General features: G+C 49.2%; 10 protein-coding genes across 10 annotated transcripts; 3 read left to right on the forward strand and 7 right to left on the reverse strand.

Annotated features, from left to right (window-relative positions):
- Positions 1-38: 38 nt before the first annotated feature.
- COCSADRAFT_27300 (uncharacterized protein) lies at positions 39-2,745 on the forward strand (the record flags this gene model as incomplete). The annotated part of the gene is made up of 3 exons (XM_007702749.1): positions 39-163; positions 217-2,491; positions 2,542-2,745. The coding sequence occupies 3 exons, from the start codon at positions 39-41 to the stop codon at positions 2,743-2,745; spliced, it is 2,604 nt and encodes an 867-aa protein (XP_007700939.1).
- Positions 2,746-3,877: 1,132 nt separating this feature from the next.
- Positions 3,878-4,777, reverse strand: COCSADRAFT_334193 (uncharacterized protein). Its single transcript, XM_007702955.1, has 2 exons — positions 4,464-4,777; positions 3,878-4,406 (listed from the first exon to the last, which is right to left on the reverse strand). The coding sequence occupies exons 1-2, from the start codon at positions 4,576-4,578 to the stop codon at positions 4,078-4,080; spliced, it is 444 nt and encodes a 147-aa protein (XP_007701145.1). The 5' UTR covers positions 4,579-4,777; the 3' UTR covers positions 3,878-4,077.
- Positions 4,778-4,844: 67 nt separating this feature from the next.
- COCSADRAFT_334274 (uncharacterized protein) lies at positions 4,845-6,386 on the forward strand. Its single transcript, XM_007702956.1, has 2 exons — positions 4,845-5,133; positions 5,206-6,386. Exons 1-2 carry the CDS (start codon positions 5,110-5,112, stop codon positions 6,292-6,294), a joined length of 1,113 nt encoding a protein of 370 aa, XP_007701146.1. The 5' UTR covers positions 4,845-5,109; the 3' UTR covers positions 6,295-6,386.
- On the reverse strand, positions 6,387-7,696 carry COCSADRAFT_334286 (uncharacterized protein). Its single transcript, XM_007702957.1, has 3 exons — positions 7,578-7,696; positions 7,460-7,507; positions 6,387-7,388 (listed from the first exon to the last, which is right to left on the reverse strand). The coding sequence occupies exon 3, from the start codon at positions 7,379-7,381 to the stop codon at positions 6,479-6,481; it is 903 nt and encodes a 300-aa protein (XP_007701147.1). The 5' UTR covers positions 7,382-7,388; positions 7,460-7,507; positions 7,578-7,696; the 3' UTR covers positions 6,387-6,478.
- A 20-nt stretch (positions 7,697-7,716) lies between these two features.
- Positions 7,717-8,111, reverse strand: COCSADRAFT_37713 (uncharacterized protein). The gene has a single exon (XM_007702776.1). It carries the CDS (start codon positions 8,051-8,053, stop codon positions 7,826-7,828), a length of 228 nt encoding a protein of 75 aa, XP_007700966.1. The 5' UTR covers positions 8,054-8,111; the 3' UTR covers positions 7,717-7,825.
- A 1,673-nt stretch (positions 8,112-9,784) lies between these two features.
- COCSADRAFT_37714 (uncharacterized protein) lies at positions 9,785-11,163 on the reverse strand. The gene has a single exon (XM_007702777.1). It carries the CDS (start codon positions 11,011-11,013, stop codon positions 9,898-9,900), a length of 1,116 nt encoding a protein of 371 aa, XP_007700967.1. The 5' UTR covers positions 11,014-11,163; the 3' UTR covers positions 9,785-9,897.
- Positions 11,164-11,756: 593 nt separating this feature from the next.
- COCSADRAFT_358821 (uncharacterized protein) lies at positions 11,757-12,877 on the forward strand (the record flags this gene model as incomplete). Its single annotated transcript, XM_007702958.1, has 1 exon — positions 11,757-12,877. Exon 1 carries the CDS (start codon positions 11,825-11,827, stop codon positions 12,875-12,877), a length of 1,053 nt encoding a protein of 350 aa, XP_007701148.1. The 5' UTR covers positions 11,757-11,824.
- A 115-nt stretch (positions 12,878-12,992) lies between these two features.
- On the reverse strand, positions 12,993-14,737 carry COCSADRAFT_37715 (uncharacterized protein). The gene has a single exon (XM_007702778.1). The coding sequence runs from the start codon at positions 14,623-14,625 to the stop codon at positions 13,303-13,305; it is 1,323 nt and encodes a 440-aa protein (XP_007700968.1). The 5' UTR covers positions 14,626-14,737; the 3' UTR covers positions 12,993-13,302.
- Positions 14,738-14,783: 46 nt separating this feature from the next.
- COCSADRAFT_119529 (uncharacterized protein) lies at positions 14,784-16,277 on the reverse strand. Its single transcript, XM_007702959.1, has 3 exons — positions 15,296-16,277; positions 15,039-15,240; positions 14,784-14,982 (listed from the first exon to the last, which is right to left on the reverse strand). Exons 1-3 carry the CDS (start codon positions 16,082-16,084, stop codon positions 14,930-14,932), a joined length of 1,044 nt encoding a protein of 347 aa, XP_007701149.1. The 5' UTR covers positions 16,085-16,277; the 3' UTR covers positions 14,784-14,929.
- A 241-nt stretch (positions 16,278-16,518) lies between these two features.
- Positions 16,519-17,662, reverse strand: COCSADRAFT_144644 (uncharacterized protein). Its single transcript, XM_007702960.1, has 4 exons — positions 17,582-17,662; positions 17,220-17,415; positions 16,839-17,170; positions 16,519-16,785 (listed from the first exon to the last, which is right to left on the reverse strand). The coding sequence occupies exons 1-4, from the start codon at positions 17,591-17,593 to the stop codon at positions 16,681-16,683; spliced, it is 645 nt and encodes a 214-aa protein (XP_007701150.1). The 5' UTR covers positions 17,594-17,662; the 3' UTR covers positions 16,519-16,680.
- Between the last annotated feature and the right edge of the window lie 111 nt (positions 17,663-17,773).

The raw sequence follows: 17,773 nt of genomic DNA on the forward strand, positions 1-17,773 counted from the left end.
CTCTCCACCCAATACCACACGTGCGACTGCAGCTCAGCATGCCGCCCACACCACCCTCCACAAACTCTTCGAGCGCAGGCCATTCGCCGCCAGATCCACAATTTCGGGTCGTACGAAAGAGGAACCGAGTCCCGTTGTCATGCGGGGCCTGTAGACATAGGAAGTAGGCACGCCTCTAGGAAGCCATTGCGCCGTACCCAACGCTGACGCTTGCAGGTTGAAATGCAACCGTGGCCATCCCTGCGACAACTGCACCAAGCGCGGAGATACGGCATCATGTACGTATGCTGCTCCAAGCAACCGCAAGAAGAGCTCCTCGAGCACTGGCTCTGCGACGACCCCTGATGACATGCAAAACCGCATTGACCGTCTAGAAGGACTTGTCCTCTCTTTGATGACCAATGGCGCACAAAGCGCTGGCCCGGCTGCCGCTCATGCTGCCATCGCTGGTAGCCTCAACGGCGGAGCCTCGGATCCGCAATTCAATGTTAGTCAATATAGCACTGCAATGAGCACTGGCGCGTCCGAGTCGATTCCTGAGGAAGATGCGGAAGAAGAAAGCGAAATGGAGAACGTCACAAAATCGATTGGTGTCATGAAGGTACACAACAACCACACCGTCTTTGCTTCAGAGGCACATTGGTATGCCATCTTGGGGGAGCTATCCGAAGTCAAAAATTACTTTGCAGAGCACAAGAAACAGTACGAAGATCAGCTCAAGAGGTATAAAGCAACACATATCGGAGACCGGCCTCCAGGAATATCTTTCCTCATGGGCGGACAGAAGCCCTGCTCTAAAGCTGAAGTTTTGTCACGCTTTCCTCCGAAACCGACGGCCGACCTTCTTGTGTCTCGATTCTTCAATACCTACGACCCTGGCATGCATATCATTCACGGACCGTCTTTTCAAAAAGAGTATGATCGGCATTGGTTGCAGCCAGAAGAGACTCCGGTCATCTGGCTTGGTCTTGTCTTCTCCATGATGTGCATCGCATTGCAGTCTTACACTCGGGCTGGAGACGAGCCACCAGAGTATCATAACAAGTCTTGGGAAATGTCAAGAGAGTATGGTGATCTAACCGCGCAATGTCTCACTTTGGCCGACATCACACAGCCCATTGTTGGTATGATGGAGACGTTAATATTACATGTGCACGCTGAGTACGCTCGAAGCAGAGACGCCGAAGTAGGCATTCTTATCGGTACTGGCATAGTCGTGCGGTTAGCTATGCGCATGGGACTTCATCGAGACCCTGGGCCATACCCTGGTATTCCAGTATTCCAAGGCGAAATGCGAAGACGTGTTTGGGCAGTCGTGCGTTCAATGGATTTGCTATTCTCTGCCCAGGCAGGTCTACCCCCTATTGTCAGACCGCGAGACACCAATACGGAGATCCCGAGAAACCTCTACGACGACGAGCTCCATGAAGACATGAAGGTTCTTCCGCAATCGAGGCCCGAGACGGAAGCGACTCCCACTCTTTTCCTAATCAACCGAACTCGTCTCATCTACAAGCTCGGCGAAGCTGTCGAGTGCACGGATACCTTGACCTGCGCATCTTATGATGAGATAATGAGGCTGGATTCGGAGGCTCGTGAATTGCATGAAAACATCTCACCCCATCTCAAGATGCGCGGCATGGACGATTCAGCACGAGATCCCTCAACTTTGATCATGCAACGCTTTACATTAGACCTGCTCTTCCTGAAGATCATTTGCGTACTGCATCGGAAGTACCTGGCTTACGGCAGAGTACAGTCGCGATTCTGCTATTCAAGAAAAGCCGTTATTGAAGCATCATTGATGCTCCTAAAGCACCAAGCAACCCTGCATAGGGAGTGTCAGGCTGGTGGAAGGTTAAGGAACGTGAAATGGTTCATCTCATCGCTGACAACCGTCGACTTCCTCCTCGCTGCGATGATTGTATCGTCAGATCTCTACCACACCACGGCACAATCTACTCCTCGGTCTCCATCATCGACCGATACAATGTGTTGGAGTTCGGATCGGGTTGACGAGATGCTAGACGCAATCGAAATAGCAGTCGGCATCTGGGATGGCCTCAAGGACAACTCCATGGAAGCATACAAAGCGCATGCGACTCTGAGCGTCATGTTGGAACAGCTAAAGAAACATCGAGCGACGAAGCAAGCACCAAACGGATTCCAGGCAGCTTCGTCAACATACCCAATCACACAAATGGAGGATGCAAACGTTGCTCCAGAACATTCAGCAGCAATGACATTGGGCTTGCTCAGCACAGGTGGCATGACACCTAATGCGAACATGTTTGATCAACGATACCCAGCAGGCATGGCCAATCTCCTGAATGACCCAGTTTCTCAGCCTTCCACAGGCTTGACACCCCAGTACAACCAGCCTATGGGCGGTCCCACTGGGGCTGAGAACGTACCAAGTCCATTTTCCAACTTGTTTGGAGCAAACCTCTTCCACAATTTGGACCTTCCACCAACTGACAATATCAACTGGGTATGCTAGACTAATCTCTGGGGAAATTTACAGTTGCTAATACTTTGCAGGACGCATGGGACTCGTACATTCAAGGCCCCGGCATTGAAACTACCAACAACTTTTTTCAGATGGATCTTGGCAACATGCCAATGCAGACGGAGCAGAATGGAGCGCCGCCAACTGGACAGACACTCAACCAGCAGTCTACTGCAGCAGGTCAGACAAACATGTTTGCGCAAGACGTCTACATGGGCGTGAGTATCACCGAGTAGATACTCGTAATTGAGATCATGCATTAACAGCAACCTAGGCTGATGGGAAATCGGGAGCCGGCGAAGGCTACGTAAGCGGCTTCAGAATGCCAAAGTCGTCCAACTAAAAGAAATCAATGTACACGAACTAGCCCATATCTAACGTGTCACGACCTTTGTTGTACAACGTATGTTACTCCTTTTGTGTCCCATCCAGCTAAGCTCATTCGGTGTTTTTGTGCGCGCAAGGGCGGCCCTGGGGGCCAAAATCTCCATAGTAGTTAGTAGCTGTATTTAGAAACCATGTATGATGTCCAGCTGAGTCTTGGAAGGAAGGAGGCGCAGCAAATGCTCTTGTGCCCTCGTGCTGACTACCTGTCCCATCTCATCAGCCTTTTCTTCGTGACAAGGCTACTCATCTCTCTCCTTCCACTCTCCTCTCTCGGTATCCTTTTTCCTAGTCAGAAACTCGCACGGTTTCTTTAGGTCGCTATCGTCTAGGCTTCGAAACCACGTACCTTCCATCCCACTCTTGCCCCGCCCACCTGCGCCACGCTACACCCCCGCACCCCCGCCGTCCCACCTACCTACCACCTACTTATCGGATCCCGAGCATTGCGATCTTGGCTCTTCCTCACGCTGCTGCCTGCCTACCCTACATATCCCACACGCACTCAAACTCGAGATATATATATATACACAAACTTGTATCCTTTGTCACATCTTCAACACTGCGTTGGAGAAAAAAAAACATGACTACGAGTACTGCGTCGCAAGCGACGTCAACGACACCTTCGGCCTCGCAAACCCTCGTCCCAACCGATGCGCCAGCTATCAACGATCAACCTGCTGAGTTAGATGGCAGCGTTGGTGTAACGCCTGAGGAGGTGAGCAGGAGGAGGGGGAGGGGGGGCGAAATGGGGGCTGGAGGGAGGAGGGGGAGTGAGGTATGAACCTTTCTTTTATTTTCTTTTTCCATATCCGGTTTTCCATTTCGGAGTTTACTTTGGGGTGTTTAGAGAGTACAAGGGGGGAAAGGGGGGCGAGAAGGGAAAGCTAACGCAGGCAAATAGAAGAGAGACGAGATTGTTGCGCAGAGAAAAGGGGATCCGGGTGTTATTGTTGATGTGCCGGGGGGGTTGACGGCGGAGGAGGTGGAGGCGGTTGGGAAGGTGGTTCGGTAGTTTATCTTTTTCGCTGATATCAGTAGAAAAGGGGGGGGGGAGGAGGGGGGTGTGGGAAAGTACGGGTGTTGATAAAGATAAGACTGCGGTGCTTCCAAGTAGCAAAGGAAATATTCAATATTTACAAATAGGAAGATTTTGAGTGACGAGGCAGCAGGGGGAAGATAGTTTATTTACAATTCGTACCCCCATACACAAACTTGCCATCACTACTATTCTCACACCCACACGTACCATCAACAGGACTCCTGATACATCCCATTCCTTCGCCCTCACCCTCCCCCTGCACACCCGCGGCGTCCCAGAAAAACGTAAATGTATCTTTACGCGCCGTCATCTTGGATCCCGGAGCGCAGTTGTAGGCTTCACATGTGCCGTAGGGGGCGCCGTGGGATTTGTCGTATTGGTGGTCGATGGTGAAGACAGCAAAGGTTTGCTTGCCGAGACGCGTATTGTGGCTGCATTCTGCGGCTTGGATTGCTTTACTTGTTTTCGCGGCTGGGAGGGAGGTGAGTTAGCTAATGAGGATTGAGAGGAAATGGATAGCAGACGAACGTTTGCAGGCTGGGGCGGCGGGGTAGGTGGCGTTTGAGTGCGAGGTTGCTGGGTCGAGGGTTGCTGTTATGCCGGTTGCGAGAGCGAGGAGGGTGAGGAGGATTGGGTTGAACATAGTGGGAATTCTTTTTTTATCCTGTTTTACTGCTGGGTATTGGTGATTTGAACGAATGTGGTGCTATGGGTGTAGCAGAATGTCGTTGTCGTCGTCAAGTATAAGTACACCACCCCTTGAGCATTGACCCTGCCATTCTCCGCGATCTCTTTTTATACACATGTCATAAGAAGGACTGTCGATGATCCACTTGGAACCCGCAAACAAGGTGTGCACGTTATCCAAATGGCATGTTTCGAAACGATGAAACAGCGCTAGACAGGGTGGGATGGGTGGAGTTTGCGGGTGGAGTGTTTTGACATACGAGGCTGTAGAGTGGTAGTTAGAAAGACGGCTTGCGTCAGCGTGGTCCCTGCGGATATTACGATGAATCAAGCTTTTTTAATTGGGCGGGGGTATCAACGGAGCTTCGAGGAACGATGGTGCTTGCCTACAATAGCAAGGTCGATACCGGCCTGATCCTTACCCTGTATACAACCATGTCTTCTCGATCTCACTCCGCTGCCAAGTAGATAAAATCTGGGCTGTGAGATGTTCAAAGTAAAGGTAATTGAAGTAAGACATTGAGATGGAGCTGAGTCACGTTTCATGAAGAACCTAGGGTCTCGGTACTAATATGATCCTTAGGCCGCTCCCCCGCACAGCTTGCCGCTGGCAGTTACTCATGCCCAGTCTCCATCCACTTCACCCCCCACCTGCCTAGTGGACACGATACTCATGTCCAATCGAACATCAACAACAACTCAGGGTCAAGCATTTGGACCTTTACCCCCTGAGCTGCTTCTCAACACCTTAGACAAGCTCGTGGAAACATGTAACGATCACCACCCTGTGGCACGCTCACGGTTCGACATAATAACCAGGACACTGCACTCGCTCACGTTAGTCTCGCGCAGTGTTCACCCGATAGTTACTGAATATCTGTACTCAAATTGCGTGTGGCTGGATTCTCAAGGGACCTTGGGCCACTTTTGCGCGACGTTAGGACTGGATGATCAGCATCAAACCACTGTACAAAATATCAAAAGACTCCCGAAGCCTACTTTCTCGCGGTACATTACGTCAATACACATATCGCCCATACCAAAAAGAAACCTGTGGGAAGATGATTGGACACCCTCTATGAGACTACCGGCAATCATCAACTTATTTAATACTATTGGGCCTAACTTGAAAAGACTGCACCTCAACTTTAATCCGTTCATGTTCACTTGGGATGATACAGAAATCACAGACTCGTATCTCATTGATTCAAACATTTACTCACGTATGTTCCTTCTGGAGGAGCTAATCATCGGCTGCTACGTTGTCGGTCATTTCCCCAACCCGCCACCGAATATCAAACGACTTGCCATAGTTACTGATCATTTTGGAGATGCAGAATGGACCTTCTATCGATCTTCGCCATCACTCAAATCATTGGTGTTCTTGCGGCCATATACAATGACGGCTGATGATGTTGACACCCTCGTTGACTTATATCAGGGAGAAAGTCTGGACATCATTCTTGTTGACATGCATTCATATTATACAACACCAGTCGGGACACGGAACTGGAAATCAGATCATACGGTGCGGATATGGGAAGCTTCTATGCCGTGGAGCCCGGGAGACCCAGCTGACCAATGGATATGGGATCAAGGTGCTGCAGGTACACTATGGGGCCAGAAGCAGCGACGCATGCCACCGTGGTCAGAAGTCGAAGGAGATCAGTAGGATCCGCACGCAGCATTTTGGATACGACAACATTGCATGACTAAATTAATGATCATATCCATCTAATCCAGATTCGCATCGATTCTGACGCTGTATCTTACAACACCAGCGTTTGAGAAAGGCGATACAGAAATTAAATAGAACTCTCCGGTTCATATTCAACAGCCCATGTGCAAAACTCCTACTATACTTGCCTCATCGCCAGCCGCAAACAACCGCTAGATATTTTCTGCTTCAAGGTATCCTTCTCCAACGCTTGCCACATGTTGCGCTCAAGCTCACCAATGTCCCATTCGGCACGCAAACTATTGCCCCTCAGTAGATCCGCTCGCCCGCCACCCAACCAAACAGAAAATAACCCGACCAACTCTGGATTACAAATCTCGGGATGACCGTGTATAAGTCTTGTCCTTCTCACATGTATCGGCACTGAATTCAGCGAAAAAGCTTTCATCATCGGATACTCAAAGGCCAGAAATTCTAAAAGTCGGTGGTCGATCTGTTGGGCAAACTCATGCGACGAGACCCCAGCACCGACGCAGAAGTTCGCGCCTGAAGTTATTGAGATAAAAGTACCAATAGGAGATGGACCAAATGTGCGAAGGTACTGGTGGGCAGTGAGATGTGTGCTGCGAAAGTTTGTCATTACATCTGCCCACCACAAGTCGTTGTCATCGGTTATGTCCAAGTAGTCAAGATGCGTGGTACCGACATTCGCAATCGCTACATCCAATCTACCAAGGATATCTTTTGTAGCGGAGAAGAAGTTATTTACGTCGAATGAACTTGTAGTATCGCAAGTCATGGCGACGATTGGGATGTTGTGGTTGATGCGTCTAATCTCCTCTGCGACAAACTCGAGATCCTCTGCGTTGAGGCTGCTGATTGCGATCCCGGCAGCTTTTGCTCTTGCCCACGATACCGCGATTGCTCGGCCGATTCCGTGCGAAGCATTGGTTATGAGGACGTATTTCCCGGCTGCGCTGCGCTGTACTGCTTCGAGGGCCGGGTACGATTCTCGGTGGCAGACCATCGTCGGATGAGCTGTCAGCCCTGGCAAACCAGAGTGTAAATATCTCGTATCCATGGCTCTTCTAAATGTTCCACGAAATACCATTAGCGGGGTCAAAAGATTGGAAAACGAAGAATAATCCCAGCATCCCACCTTCCTCTACGTTCGAGCACATTATATTCCACACCTGCCTCTCCTATGCTACTAGTCAGTCAGCACTTGCTCCCGGATCGATCTACACCACAGTAGGCTTTGCCGCAATGGAACGTACCGAAAGTAACTATTGTCATTCCTTCTCACCCAAGCCAACAGGGCGCCTAACACACCCTGCAGCCCAGCAACCTCAAAGCAAACAATCTATGGCCCTTCCCCGCAGCTCTGAAATCCAGGCACAAGCCTCACTCCCAGCGCAACGTTTCTCCGCAAAAGATAGCAACACACCAATTCGCATCTCACATCGTCTTAACCAATCGCAAAACGAACTGGCACGTACTACTGCGGCTGGAAGCTACGCATTAGTCAATAGCCAACAGGGAGGCTTGGGACACTGAGGAATGAGAACCAATGGATTTTCGGGTGTTTGGCCACCTGGGGATTGCGTGCAGCTGGGTATGCAGCCACAAACGGGGCTGGGGGCGAGATGGCAGGGGTACGGTCGGCGAAATATGCTTGGGGGAGGAAGGTTGCGGGGGAGAAGGAACCGATTATGGGAAACAGGTAAAAGGTTACTTGCTGTCGCGGTACCATTTTTCCCGAGCTTACATCGTGAGTAGCAATAATACGTTGAAAAAGGAGGTAACGGAACAATTTTTAGCTCACTGGATCGTACTACTGGTCCCGTTGTGTGGAGTGAGTCCCAATTTCTTTCAATCGCATCTTGGATTTTCCTTGGTCCTTATAGAAAAGCATAATTGGATATTTGACGATGATCAGAAAGTTAGAATGTACAGCTACCTTCTCTTGCTAGATTACGCCTACACCATAGTCCTATTCACGGATGTAGTGAACCGCACACCATCATTTTGCCCCGACATTCCTTACTATCGTGCAGATGGATACTGCTGACCAAGCTTGTTTCCATGCATTTCCTCTGCTCTGAGCTACTCTGATGTGACCCTAGCTTGTAGGCTCATCATATATATATCTGAGCTGCTTCTATTATACAAAGAGAAATTATTCAATATAAAGATCAATTGAGTTATTATCACTAGGAGCTGTTTTTCTTTATAATTGCAGAAATCGCTGATACTTGTATAAAGTCTCTTATGATACCTTCCGTGGGCCTGAACAATTCAGTTTGCGGGAAGAGTAGCGACAAAACTCAGGATATGAGCATCTCAGTCTCCGAAACTGCTAGATCATGCTGTTCAGGTAGTTAGTCGAAAGCACGGATCGCGTTACCAAAACATTCGTGAACTTTTCAATGAGTAGTAACATGCACCGTCAAAATATGGAGAAACATTCCTCGAATGGTGTACAATGAGAAGAAACACCCAATTACCAGAGATTACTTCAGTGTCAAAACCAATCCCTTTTCAATTTCTGAGACTTTCATAGAAAACGGTTCTTAAGATTTAACTAGTGCTGAACAAACTTGAGAATTCTCTCCTACATGACTATTAAACCTTTATGCAAAAAATATCCCTGTATCTAGCTACATTAGACAAAACCCCGTATTAGTCAATATATTGAAATACCATGGAAAAAACAATAATTGTATACAATTGTTTCGCATCTAGTGTTTTCTCAAAAGAATATAGCGGGCAGCACCTAGATTTGCCAGTTTATGAAGAAACACAAGCTGTGAGATGTTAGATATCTTACCATATTGAGGTTGTTTCTAATTGGATGAACGCCATGCGAATACGAGATCAGGGGGTAATTCGTGCTACGAATGCCTCTACCTCTCATCATTACAAACTACCGCTACAGTTTAACATGTTGCTTCTTTGCATTTGGTGGTAAAAAGTGGATAAGTACAATCTGAACATACAGTCGCTGTTGGAGCAAGTATTAAGAAACTGATGTAGAAGAAGTAACGCCTGATGCATGCTCCAACACTCATACTAATCTATCTTCTTAATCACAATATTAGACTTTGATGCTCTCGACCTTATGTTCCTGGAGTATTATTTGTTCTTCTTACTTCTATTGTCAGGAACTTTGCTGTGGGAGCTATGAATCTGCTGATTCGATGTTACTTTTCAAGCTTTTTATTTGTTTGTCGAGCGCTCTAGTTGTATGATTAATGCTTACGTGAGATGTGTTAATGTTCTACTGTATGATTTGGATTTACTCAAAAATACGTTCTGGGTTAGTTATATGTATGAATTCAAAACTAGTTCCTTAGCTACGCAGTTCGTCTTAACACAAAGTGCATTGCAAGTTTAGATAGCTCAACGAACGCTTTTCACGTATTGTACTTCATCGTGAATACTTAAATGGGACGATCGCAAGCACAGCATGGATTCATAAGTCATGATGATAAACTTATTGAGATTTGTTTAAACTACATTGATTGGAAACGCTACAAAGCAAGCAAGACTGTTGAAGAGGGTATATACAAAAATCTTCGAGGCTCCGACCGCCGCTTAATGTACCATAGTTTTTCCGATTTCGCTTTCCCAATTCTCGGCTCTCTCAAACCCATTGGCGTGAGTCTGATAGTCCATCATAGCCTGCACTACCTCGTCTCTCGAGGTAACCACGAATGGGCCGTATTGTACAATAGGCTGATCCAATGGCAACCCAGCCACCAGCACGAATCTTGATTCCTTCTCGGCACCCTCCTCAACTGATATTTCGACGCTGTCGCCGTCGCCCTCAAAGACGACATTGTTGTACTGTTCGATGGGTCGCGAAACGCCGTCGGATGAAACTATGATTGTGCCGTTGAGTACGTAGGCAAACGCGTTCCAGCCTTTAGGCAGTGGTTGCTTAACTTTGCCACCCGGCTGGACTGTAAAGTCCAGCAACCAGACGGGTGTATAGGCCAGCTCCTTGAGGCTCTCTACACCATAAGCCTGGCCACTAATGACCTTGACTTTCACCCTACCGTCGTCTGCCGTCGCCTGAGGTATTTCCTTGGCACGGAGATCTCGATATCTCGGCTCGCATGACTTCAACTCCTTGGGAAGATCAACCCACAGCTGCATGCCAACGTTCGGAGAGCCGTCCTTGTTCTGGCGGGGCATCTCGGCGTGTACAATACCGCGTCCTGCGGTCATAAACTGCAAATCCCCTTCTTCGATCGTACCCTTATTTCCTGCAAAATCTTCATGATCCACTGCTCCAGACAGTAAATATGTCACAGTTTCCTGACCACGATGCGGGTGGTCGGGAAAGCCTGCGCCTGGGGGAATGGCGAAATGATCAAGCATCAAAAAGGGGGAAAAATTTCGAAGTTTTGGCGTGCCGACGCTCCTCCTCACTCTGGCGCCCGCACCCTCGGATTGCTCGATTGCGAGGAACGACTTGGCAATCTTGCGAGGCGCATTGGTCGTATAGGTCTCGTCAGGTATGACGGGGAGGCCGCGGAACATGGTGGACGACATATTTTGGGTAGTGATGAGAAACGGATTGGTGATGTTTGCGAGGGATGTAACGTGTCTCAGAGAGCTCGTTACTCGTGAAAGCATGTACTCGTTATTGTAGATAGCAAGTGCGATCGCGACGATTGCGAAAAAGATGGATGTGAGGGTCTTCATGGTGCTGGGGGGCGCGCTATATAGCGGAGGCGACGAGGGCGACTAGAATCTTCGGACGCGCATTCGATGCGCGTGTGAGTGGATGACATGGTGGACTGGGTGGCTTAGTTGATGTTTAGCAACCAGCGATGGTTCTGCTGTCGCTTGGCAGGCGTCGATGCTTTGTCGAATATGACCAAGCAATGCGAAATCATGGTGGGGCATTTTTTCGGAACGTGCAGCTTCCGATAGCCAATCGGAACCGACGCCATTACGGAACGCCTGCCATGCCTCAACACCTTGCTTTCACTCTATCCCCGTCATTTTCCCTGTCGTAGCGTTGTAGCGTCCATGAGAAGAGATCTCATCTTGGTGTTGGTTGAAATAGTCGCATGATGCATCTCGGTATTCAGTGAAATTTTGCATGCACGACTGGAAATACTACAATGGATACTGAAGGTTTACTTACTTTTGACAGCTTTTAGCAACAGTATGCATGTACCCTAAGTTTGTAGAGGGGAAAAGAAAGAACAGCTCTCAACAAGAATCACAACCTCCATTTCACACGGATTTCTTCATTGAAAGGGATGAACCGCAGGTCTCTCCGGCGCCCTTCTTCCTCGCTAGAAATCGGCTTTAGATCACGATACTGAAGGCTAGTATATCTTTGAATTAACCTGTTCTAATATGGTTCTTCAATGTCAATTTGCCGCTCTCATATGGCGAAGGTGAAGTCAAGGCATTCCAGATACTACAACAGTCTATTTTTGAGGAAAGCGCCGACCACAGTCTTTTCTTATTCACCCGGAGCCGTCCTCGTGCCAACACACCAATGCTGGCGGATTCGATCCAGAGGTTCTTCACAAATAAGACTTGTAGTGTGTGCAAGAACCATGCAGAATGCTTTTGCTCAGATATACTACTCTACTCAGAAATTGTCTCAAATCGAAGTCTCTGGCCAGCCGGTTTGCAAGATGCCCATTATATTCAGCTATTGAGTCACAGTGTTATGATCAAGATGCCTCTAGTGCAGTACAATAATCTTCCCAAGGACGAGCGAAACTCCCACAATGTACGCTTTCCAGCTCAGACAGTCATTGTCATATTGCGGAGTCATCAAAATTCACTTTTGGGGATTTCACTTCAACAGATATCTTCTGCAAGTTATGTGCGCTTGTCGGAAAAATCTCTCCTTCTGCAAGAAGATATGATCCGGGCGGACCAGGCAGAGCTAGGAGCCTACACTGTTCACGATGCTCATCCCGGTCGTGGGATAGAGCCGGTCGGAAAGATTATCCCCGGTTATATTGACCAAAACTGGCTTGGGAAATATATCAAATTCAAACTCCACAGTGCCACCTTAACAGCGGAAGAGTGGCATTGCGAGACTCAAGGTTATCCCACTACAACATGTATTGGCACCGAAGCGCAATTTCCGCTACCAAGGCATCGCCAAAATCATTTCTCAGTTACAGTCTTTTTTCGAGATGTCAGTGGTTCAGGATTGTCTGGAACGATCGTCTTAGGAAACTCCATTACCCAAATGGAGTTGCGTGCAATAAGGCTGTCTGAGGGCCCGAACGTTGGTCATCCATGTTTTCTGAAGCGAGGTAATCGGACTCAACGTTTTATGAGAGTTTCTGCTCCAGTACACAACACGCAAGATTTCATTGATATTGCTCTTCGTAAGCTCCCAGTCACCGAAGTTGAGTTTTCAAAAGGAGAGAATTTCAAAAAGTCTTCTCGAGATAATGCCGCAATTGATATGTGGGGTGGCCACGGTATCCTAAGATACCAATATCGCTTAGATATCAATCGTTTGTCGGAAGAGAATACAAGTCAGGAGAGCTCCTCACAGCCAGGTCGACATAGATTCCAGATATAGATTGATTGATCATTTTACACCCTAGATATCTCCCTACCACGGCTAGTCTACTGTACAATACTAGAACTTGATACCTGTTTCGTCTACCCTCCCTCCCCCTCCCCACACTCTACACAGCCCTTCGAGCCCCTTATACAACCTCTAAACACTCAGTTCTTCCACCTCGATCAACGTCAGCGCTCCACTCCTCGGGCAAAGCACTACAAGACTCGAAAACCCGATACTCGGTGTCGCAGAAAAAACCACAACCCAGAATTTCCATAATATCCGTAAATTGCTTTGTATCGTCGGGCTAAATATTTCGAAATGCTATATGAATACGCCTACCAATGCACTCCCCATGTCCACACCTCCCCCGTACGTTATGATATACACAGAAACTGCCCCCAAAGAAATAGAGAGGAAAGGACACGAGACAAGGAAGCCTAAACACTCAAAGCAGCCGGAACCAAAACCTCGTTCGCCTGCGTAACACTGACCTCCGGTTCCGCCTCCGTCTCCACCTCCATCTCCGGTACTTTAATCCGCTTAGCCTCTGGTTCCTCGCCCTCCCTCTCCTTTCTCTTCCCCCCTTGCTCCTTCGCCTCCCCCTCAGGCTTAATCGCCTCCTTAACCCTCGCGCGCTTCGATGCTCTAGACTCACTGATCGGAATACCAAGGTGCTCATCCACTTTTTCCGCCTGCGCCAACAAATCATCTACCTTATCCAGCCCGAGCGCTTTGATAACATCGGTATAACACTTCGACTTATTCATCGCAGCGTACGCTTTTTCTTTACCAGGAATCATTTGGCCGAGGAGGTATTTGGTGTTCCCCCATCTGTTTGCGACTTGGAGGGCGAAGCGCATGTATTCTGTGACTACGGTTTTCCACTGGGAGCGCCATTCATGGGGCCCGCCTTCGGCGTCGGGTCGGAAGCAGCTGGGATTTTTTTCGGCCTCGGTGGCGATCATGGCGCCGTCGACGGAGAATTCTTGCATGAGCTTGAGGGCTTCGGTGCGGGAGGTTACGTCGCCGTTCATGACGCAGGCGACGCCGGCTTCTCTGCATATCTCGCCGATCATCTTGAGTTGGTCGCGTATCGCCCGCTCTCGAGGTCGCATGGGTGTGGTGCGGCAGTGGACGGTGAGGCCGGTGATACCGGTGCGGACTAGACGCTTTACCAGGGCAGCAGTGTCTTCTGGCTGGTCGAGGATGCGGATCTTGACGCTGATGCCAATCTCGAATGGCTTGCCCACCTCTTCAACGAGTTTTGTGAGGATGTCACAGAGCAGGTCTGGTGTTCTCAGAAGCGCCGCGCCCATTCCGCCAGAGGTAGAAAATGGCTTGGGGCAACCTGAATTGACATCGATCCCAGCCACATCTGCTGCGACAATCTTGGCTGCTTGGACTGCGAGCTCGGGGTTTGCCGTACCAATTTGGTAGATGAGCTTGCCCTTCTCCAACTCGGGGTGTATGCGGTATATGACGCTCTCGCGGAGGTCGGGGTCGAGGGTCGGGTTCTTTATCTTAGACGTAGGTAGGCGTGTAAACTCGAGCGTCGACGTGTGCGGGTTGAAACGCCTTGTGGTACCGATGATGGCGCGATCAATTGTCTCGGGACCCCATACCAGGTCTGCGCCGTACTTGAGCGCCAGCAGTCGTGAGGGCAATTCGCCGGAGCGCACCATTGGCGCAAGCACTACTTTGCCGCGGTAGTCGACGCCATTCTTGGGGATGGGCACACGTGCGGGCTCGGGGGAGGCCATGGCTCGTGTTATTGTTCGCATGAAGGTTCGGAGCATAACATGCCTTGAGAAGAAGGAGCTTTAACAAGGCTGACTGCGAGGGTGGGGGATTTGACGGCCGGCGGCGATCTCTACTACGGTGTAAAAGTTGGGCGCAGGGGCCAGGGCCGAGGGGCTATTAGCGCCACAAAACTTATCGATTGCAGGCGCATGGAGGAGCAGTAATAGAGTAATACATCACGAGCCAAGCATGCAACCATTTGAAATATATCAGTTGCCAAACAGAAAGGTATTAGATAGATTTTTGCTCTCCGAAACACTCCAACTATAGCTTCGACTTGGCAGCCTCGGGATCTGCTACCTTTACGAGAATTTTGCCTGCAATAGTCAGTCTCCAAGTTCATATGCATCCAGTTGCGGAAAAAAAAACATACCTGTGTTCTTGCCCTCAAACAGTCCAACCAGTGCTTCCTCAGCCTTGGTGATTCCGCCATCGTAAATAGTCTCCTTGCGCTTAATCTTGCCCTCCGACAACCATTGCGCCAACTCCTTTCTCGCCTCAGCGTATTTGTCCGCATAGTCGAAAATAACGAAACCCTGCATGCGAATACGCATCGAGATGATCATCATGTAGTTCTAGCATGGCAGTTAGCATCGTCCCAAACACTCCCCGAAAACCTCATCCACATACCTTGAGCCCAGACGGCTTCTTGTTGTTGTAATCAGAAATAGCACCACAAATAACGAATCTCGCATGCGGCTTCGCACGACTCAACGCCAGGTCGAGAATCTCTCCGCCAACATTATCGAAGAAAAGATCAATCAGTCCCTTGGTCGCAGCGCGGAATTTCTTTACAAAATCCGGGTCCTTGTAGTTAAGCGCCTCGTCGAATCCCAGCGTGTCCTTAAGCCACGCAACTTTGCTATCCTCGCCGGCAAGACCCAGAACCTTTGCGCCCTTGAGCTTAGCAATTTGGCCCACTACACTTCCTGTTGCGCCCGCCGCTCCGCTCACAACGACAAAATCTCCCGGTTTAACCTGTCCGACGTCAAGGAGACCAAAGTACGCCGTTAAACCTGTCATTCCAAGGACACCCAACGCATCCGTTGGTACGGCGCCCTCGGGAAGATCCAGGGACTCGATGTCTTTTCCTGGAATCACGGCGTATTCGGCCCAGCCGCACATGGCTTTTGCGTACGTGCCGACGGGAAATTTGGGGTTTTTGCTCGCGATGACAAGGCCGATGCCCTGCCCGCGCATTACGGCGTCAATTTGTACAGGAGGAATGTAGGAGCGTGTGGGATTGAGCCAGCCGCGCATGGCGGGGTCGATGGAGAGGTACAAGGTTTGGAAGAGGACTTCGCCATCTTTGAGCGAGGAGGCCGAGGGGACCGGGTGAGACTTGGGTGTGAAGGTTTTGCCGGCTACGATGCCGTCCTTGGGTCGCTCAGCGAGGTGGACTGATGTGTATGAGGGCATTTTGGTGTTGATATCAAAGAGAAATGAATGGAGGAGCGACTATCGGGGTACGAATCGATTATGTAGTAGGACTAAGCTTCCGAGGTTGAGAGCTGCACTGCGTAGCTATCACAGCAAACGTGTCAATAAAAAGGGACAAAAGCAATGGTGAAACAATAAGAAAGGATCCCAAGGTACGGGTGGCCCGCCATTTTGTTTGCATGCAGTCTGGTATCCGCACTGATTAGGCCGGACCAGCCACATTCGAGCTGGTATGCAGAGGATTGCGGAGAAAGGTGCCGAGGTTCGGATGGGAACTTCCTATTGCGGACGCTGGGTAGGTGCGCCGGTTGGCGCTGACGCTTAAGCGCCGCGGTTATCAGGTAATCACATTGCTGTCTGCATATAGAAGGCCCGAAGAACGGGTTCCTACGAATACAATGGGCGCGGTGGAGAAGGAATACTGAAGTTTAGGGTTGCAAGATGCGGTGTGTTAGATTTATCCTGCAGATTGAATTGCTACGTGTATGATAGCAAACCCACATCGGAATTCTGAGAACATGCACGTAATCTTGTCATTCAGCGATGTTATGGTTCGGAATAGCCAAGGAGACTTGTCATTCCTCGGCCCCCTCCTCCATATCAACATCTCCCTCTTCGCCTTCTTCTCCGCCTTCGGCCCACCAGAGTGTCGGGCCAAGACCTGGTTGAGCCATCGAACCCTAGACACACACAGTTAGACGACTACTTACTTGGTAAGCCTTCATATACTTACAATCACTCTCCAGGCTGTGGGTCTCTCTTCAATGATCTCGCCCTTTTCGTCTTTTTCTACAATCGTCGGCCGCTGATCAAACCACTCTTCGTGCTCTACCCTGAACAAAACCGGCTCTCCCTTGTCAAAAAAGAGCTCCGTTCCCTCTGAGTTCCACACCCAGACATTCTCTGCTTGTGAGAATGACGAGTTCTCTGGGAGATTCTGATACGGTATGAAGGTCTCTGAAGTGAATTCGAGGTCGATGATGATACCTTCTTGATTGGAAGACTTTATGCGCCCATAGATGATCTCGCCACGAAAAGGGCGGAAGACAGTCATGCGGAACTCGACTGCATTTGGCGTGAGCATGGGGAGATTAGCAGACGAGTGGTGACGGACCATTGACATTTACAAGCCCCGTGCCATGGCCGATGAGGCCCTCGGAAGCCGAGAGTAGATCCCACATACAAAGACAGAGGCCAATGTTGGGAATAATCCTGTTGCTGTATTTGTCGTTGATGACATCCTTGATGGCTTGCGCGCTAGGCTTCTCAAAGTCCTGCGGCTTGATTTGGATCAAGTCTTGAATCGTAGTCTAGGGGCGTGTCAGTTTTTCTCTATAGAGTTTTTTCCACAGCAGCGGAGTGAGTTACACAAAAGTAACATGGGACTGTGAAGGTAATAATGCTTTGAAATTTTCGACAATCCATAGAGGTCATATCTCAGGTTCTGGAACGCCATCCAAACTGAACTTGACTTACGAGTATGAACATGTTTGCAAATTTGGAGGCTTCATGGATTTCGGTGTAGTAAGCGTTCGTCACCTATACATTGTGATTGAGTTGTGAGAGTCAAGAATCAGAAGCGCGACTTGCGCAACGATTAGCGTGGAGCTAGCACTATCGATAACAACTTTTTGGATTGTCGTCGGACCCCCGAGGCGCGTCTCATCT

The sequence above is a fragment of the Bipolaris sorokiniana genome (genome assembly GCF_000338995.1).
Source record: "Bipolaris sorokiniana ND90Pr unplaced genomic scaffold COCSAscaffold_9, whole genome shotgun sequence".
In the NCBI taxonomy this organism is placed as follows: Eukaryota; Fungi; Ascomycota; class Dothideomycetes; order Pleosporales; family Pleosporaceae; genus Bipolaris; species Bipolaris sorokiniana.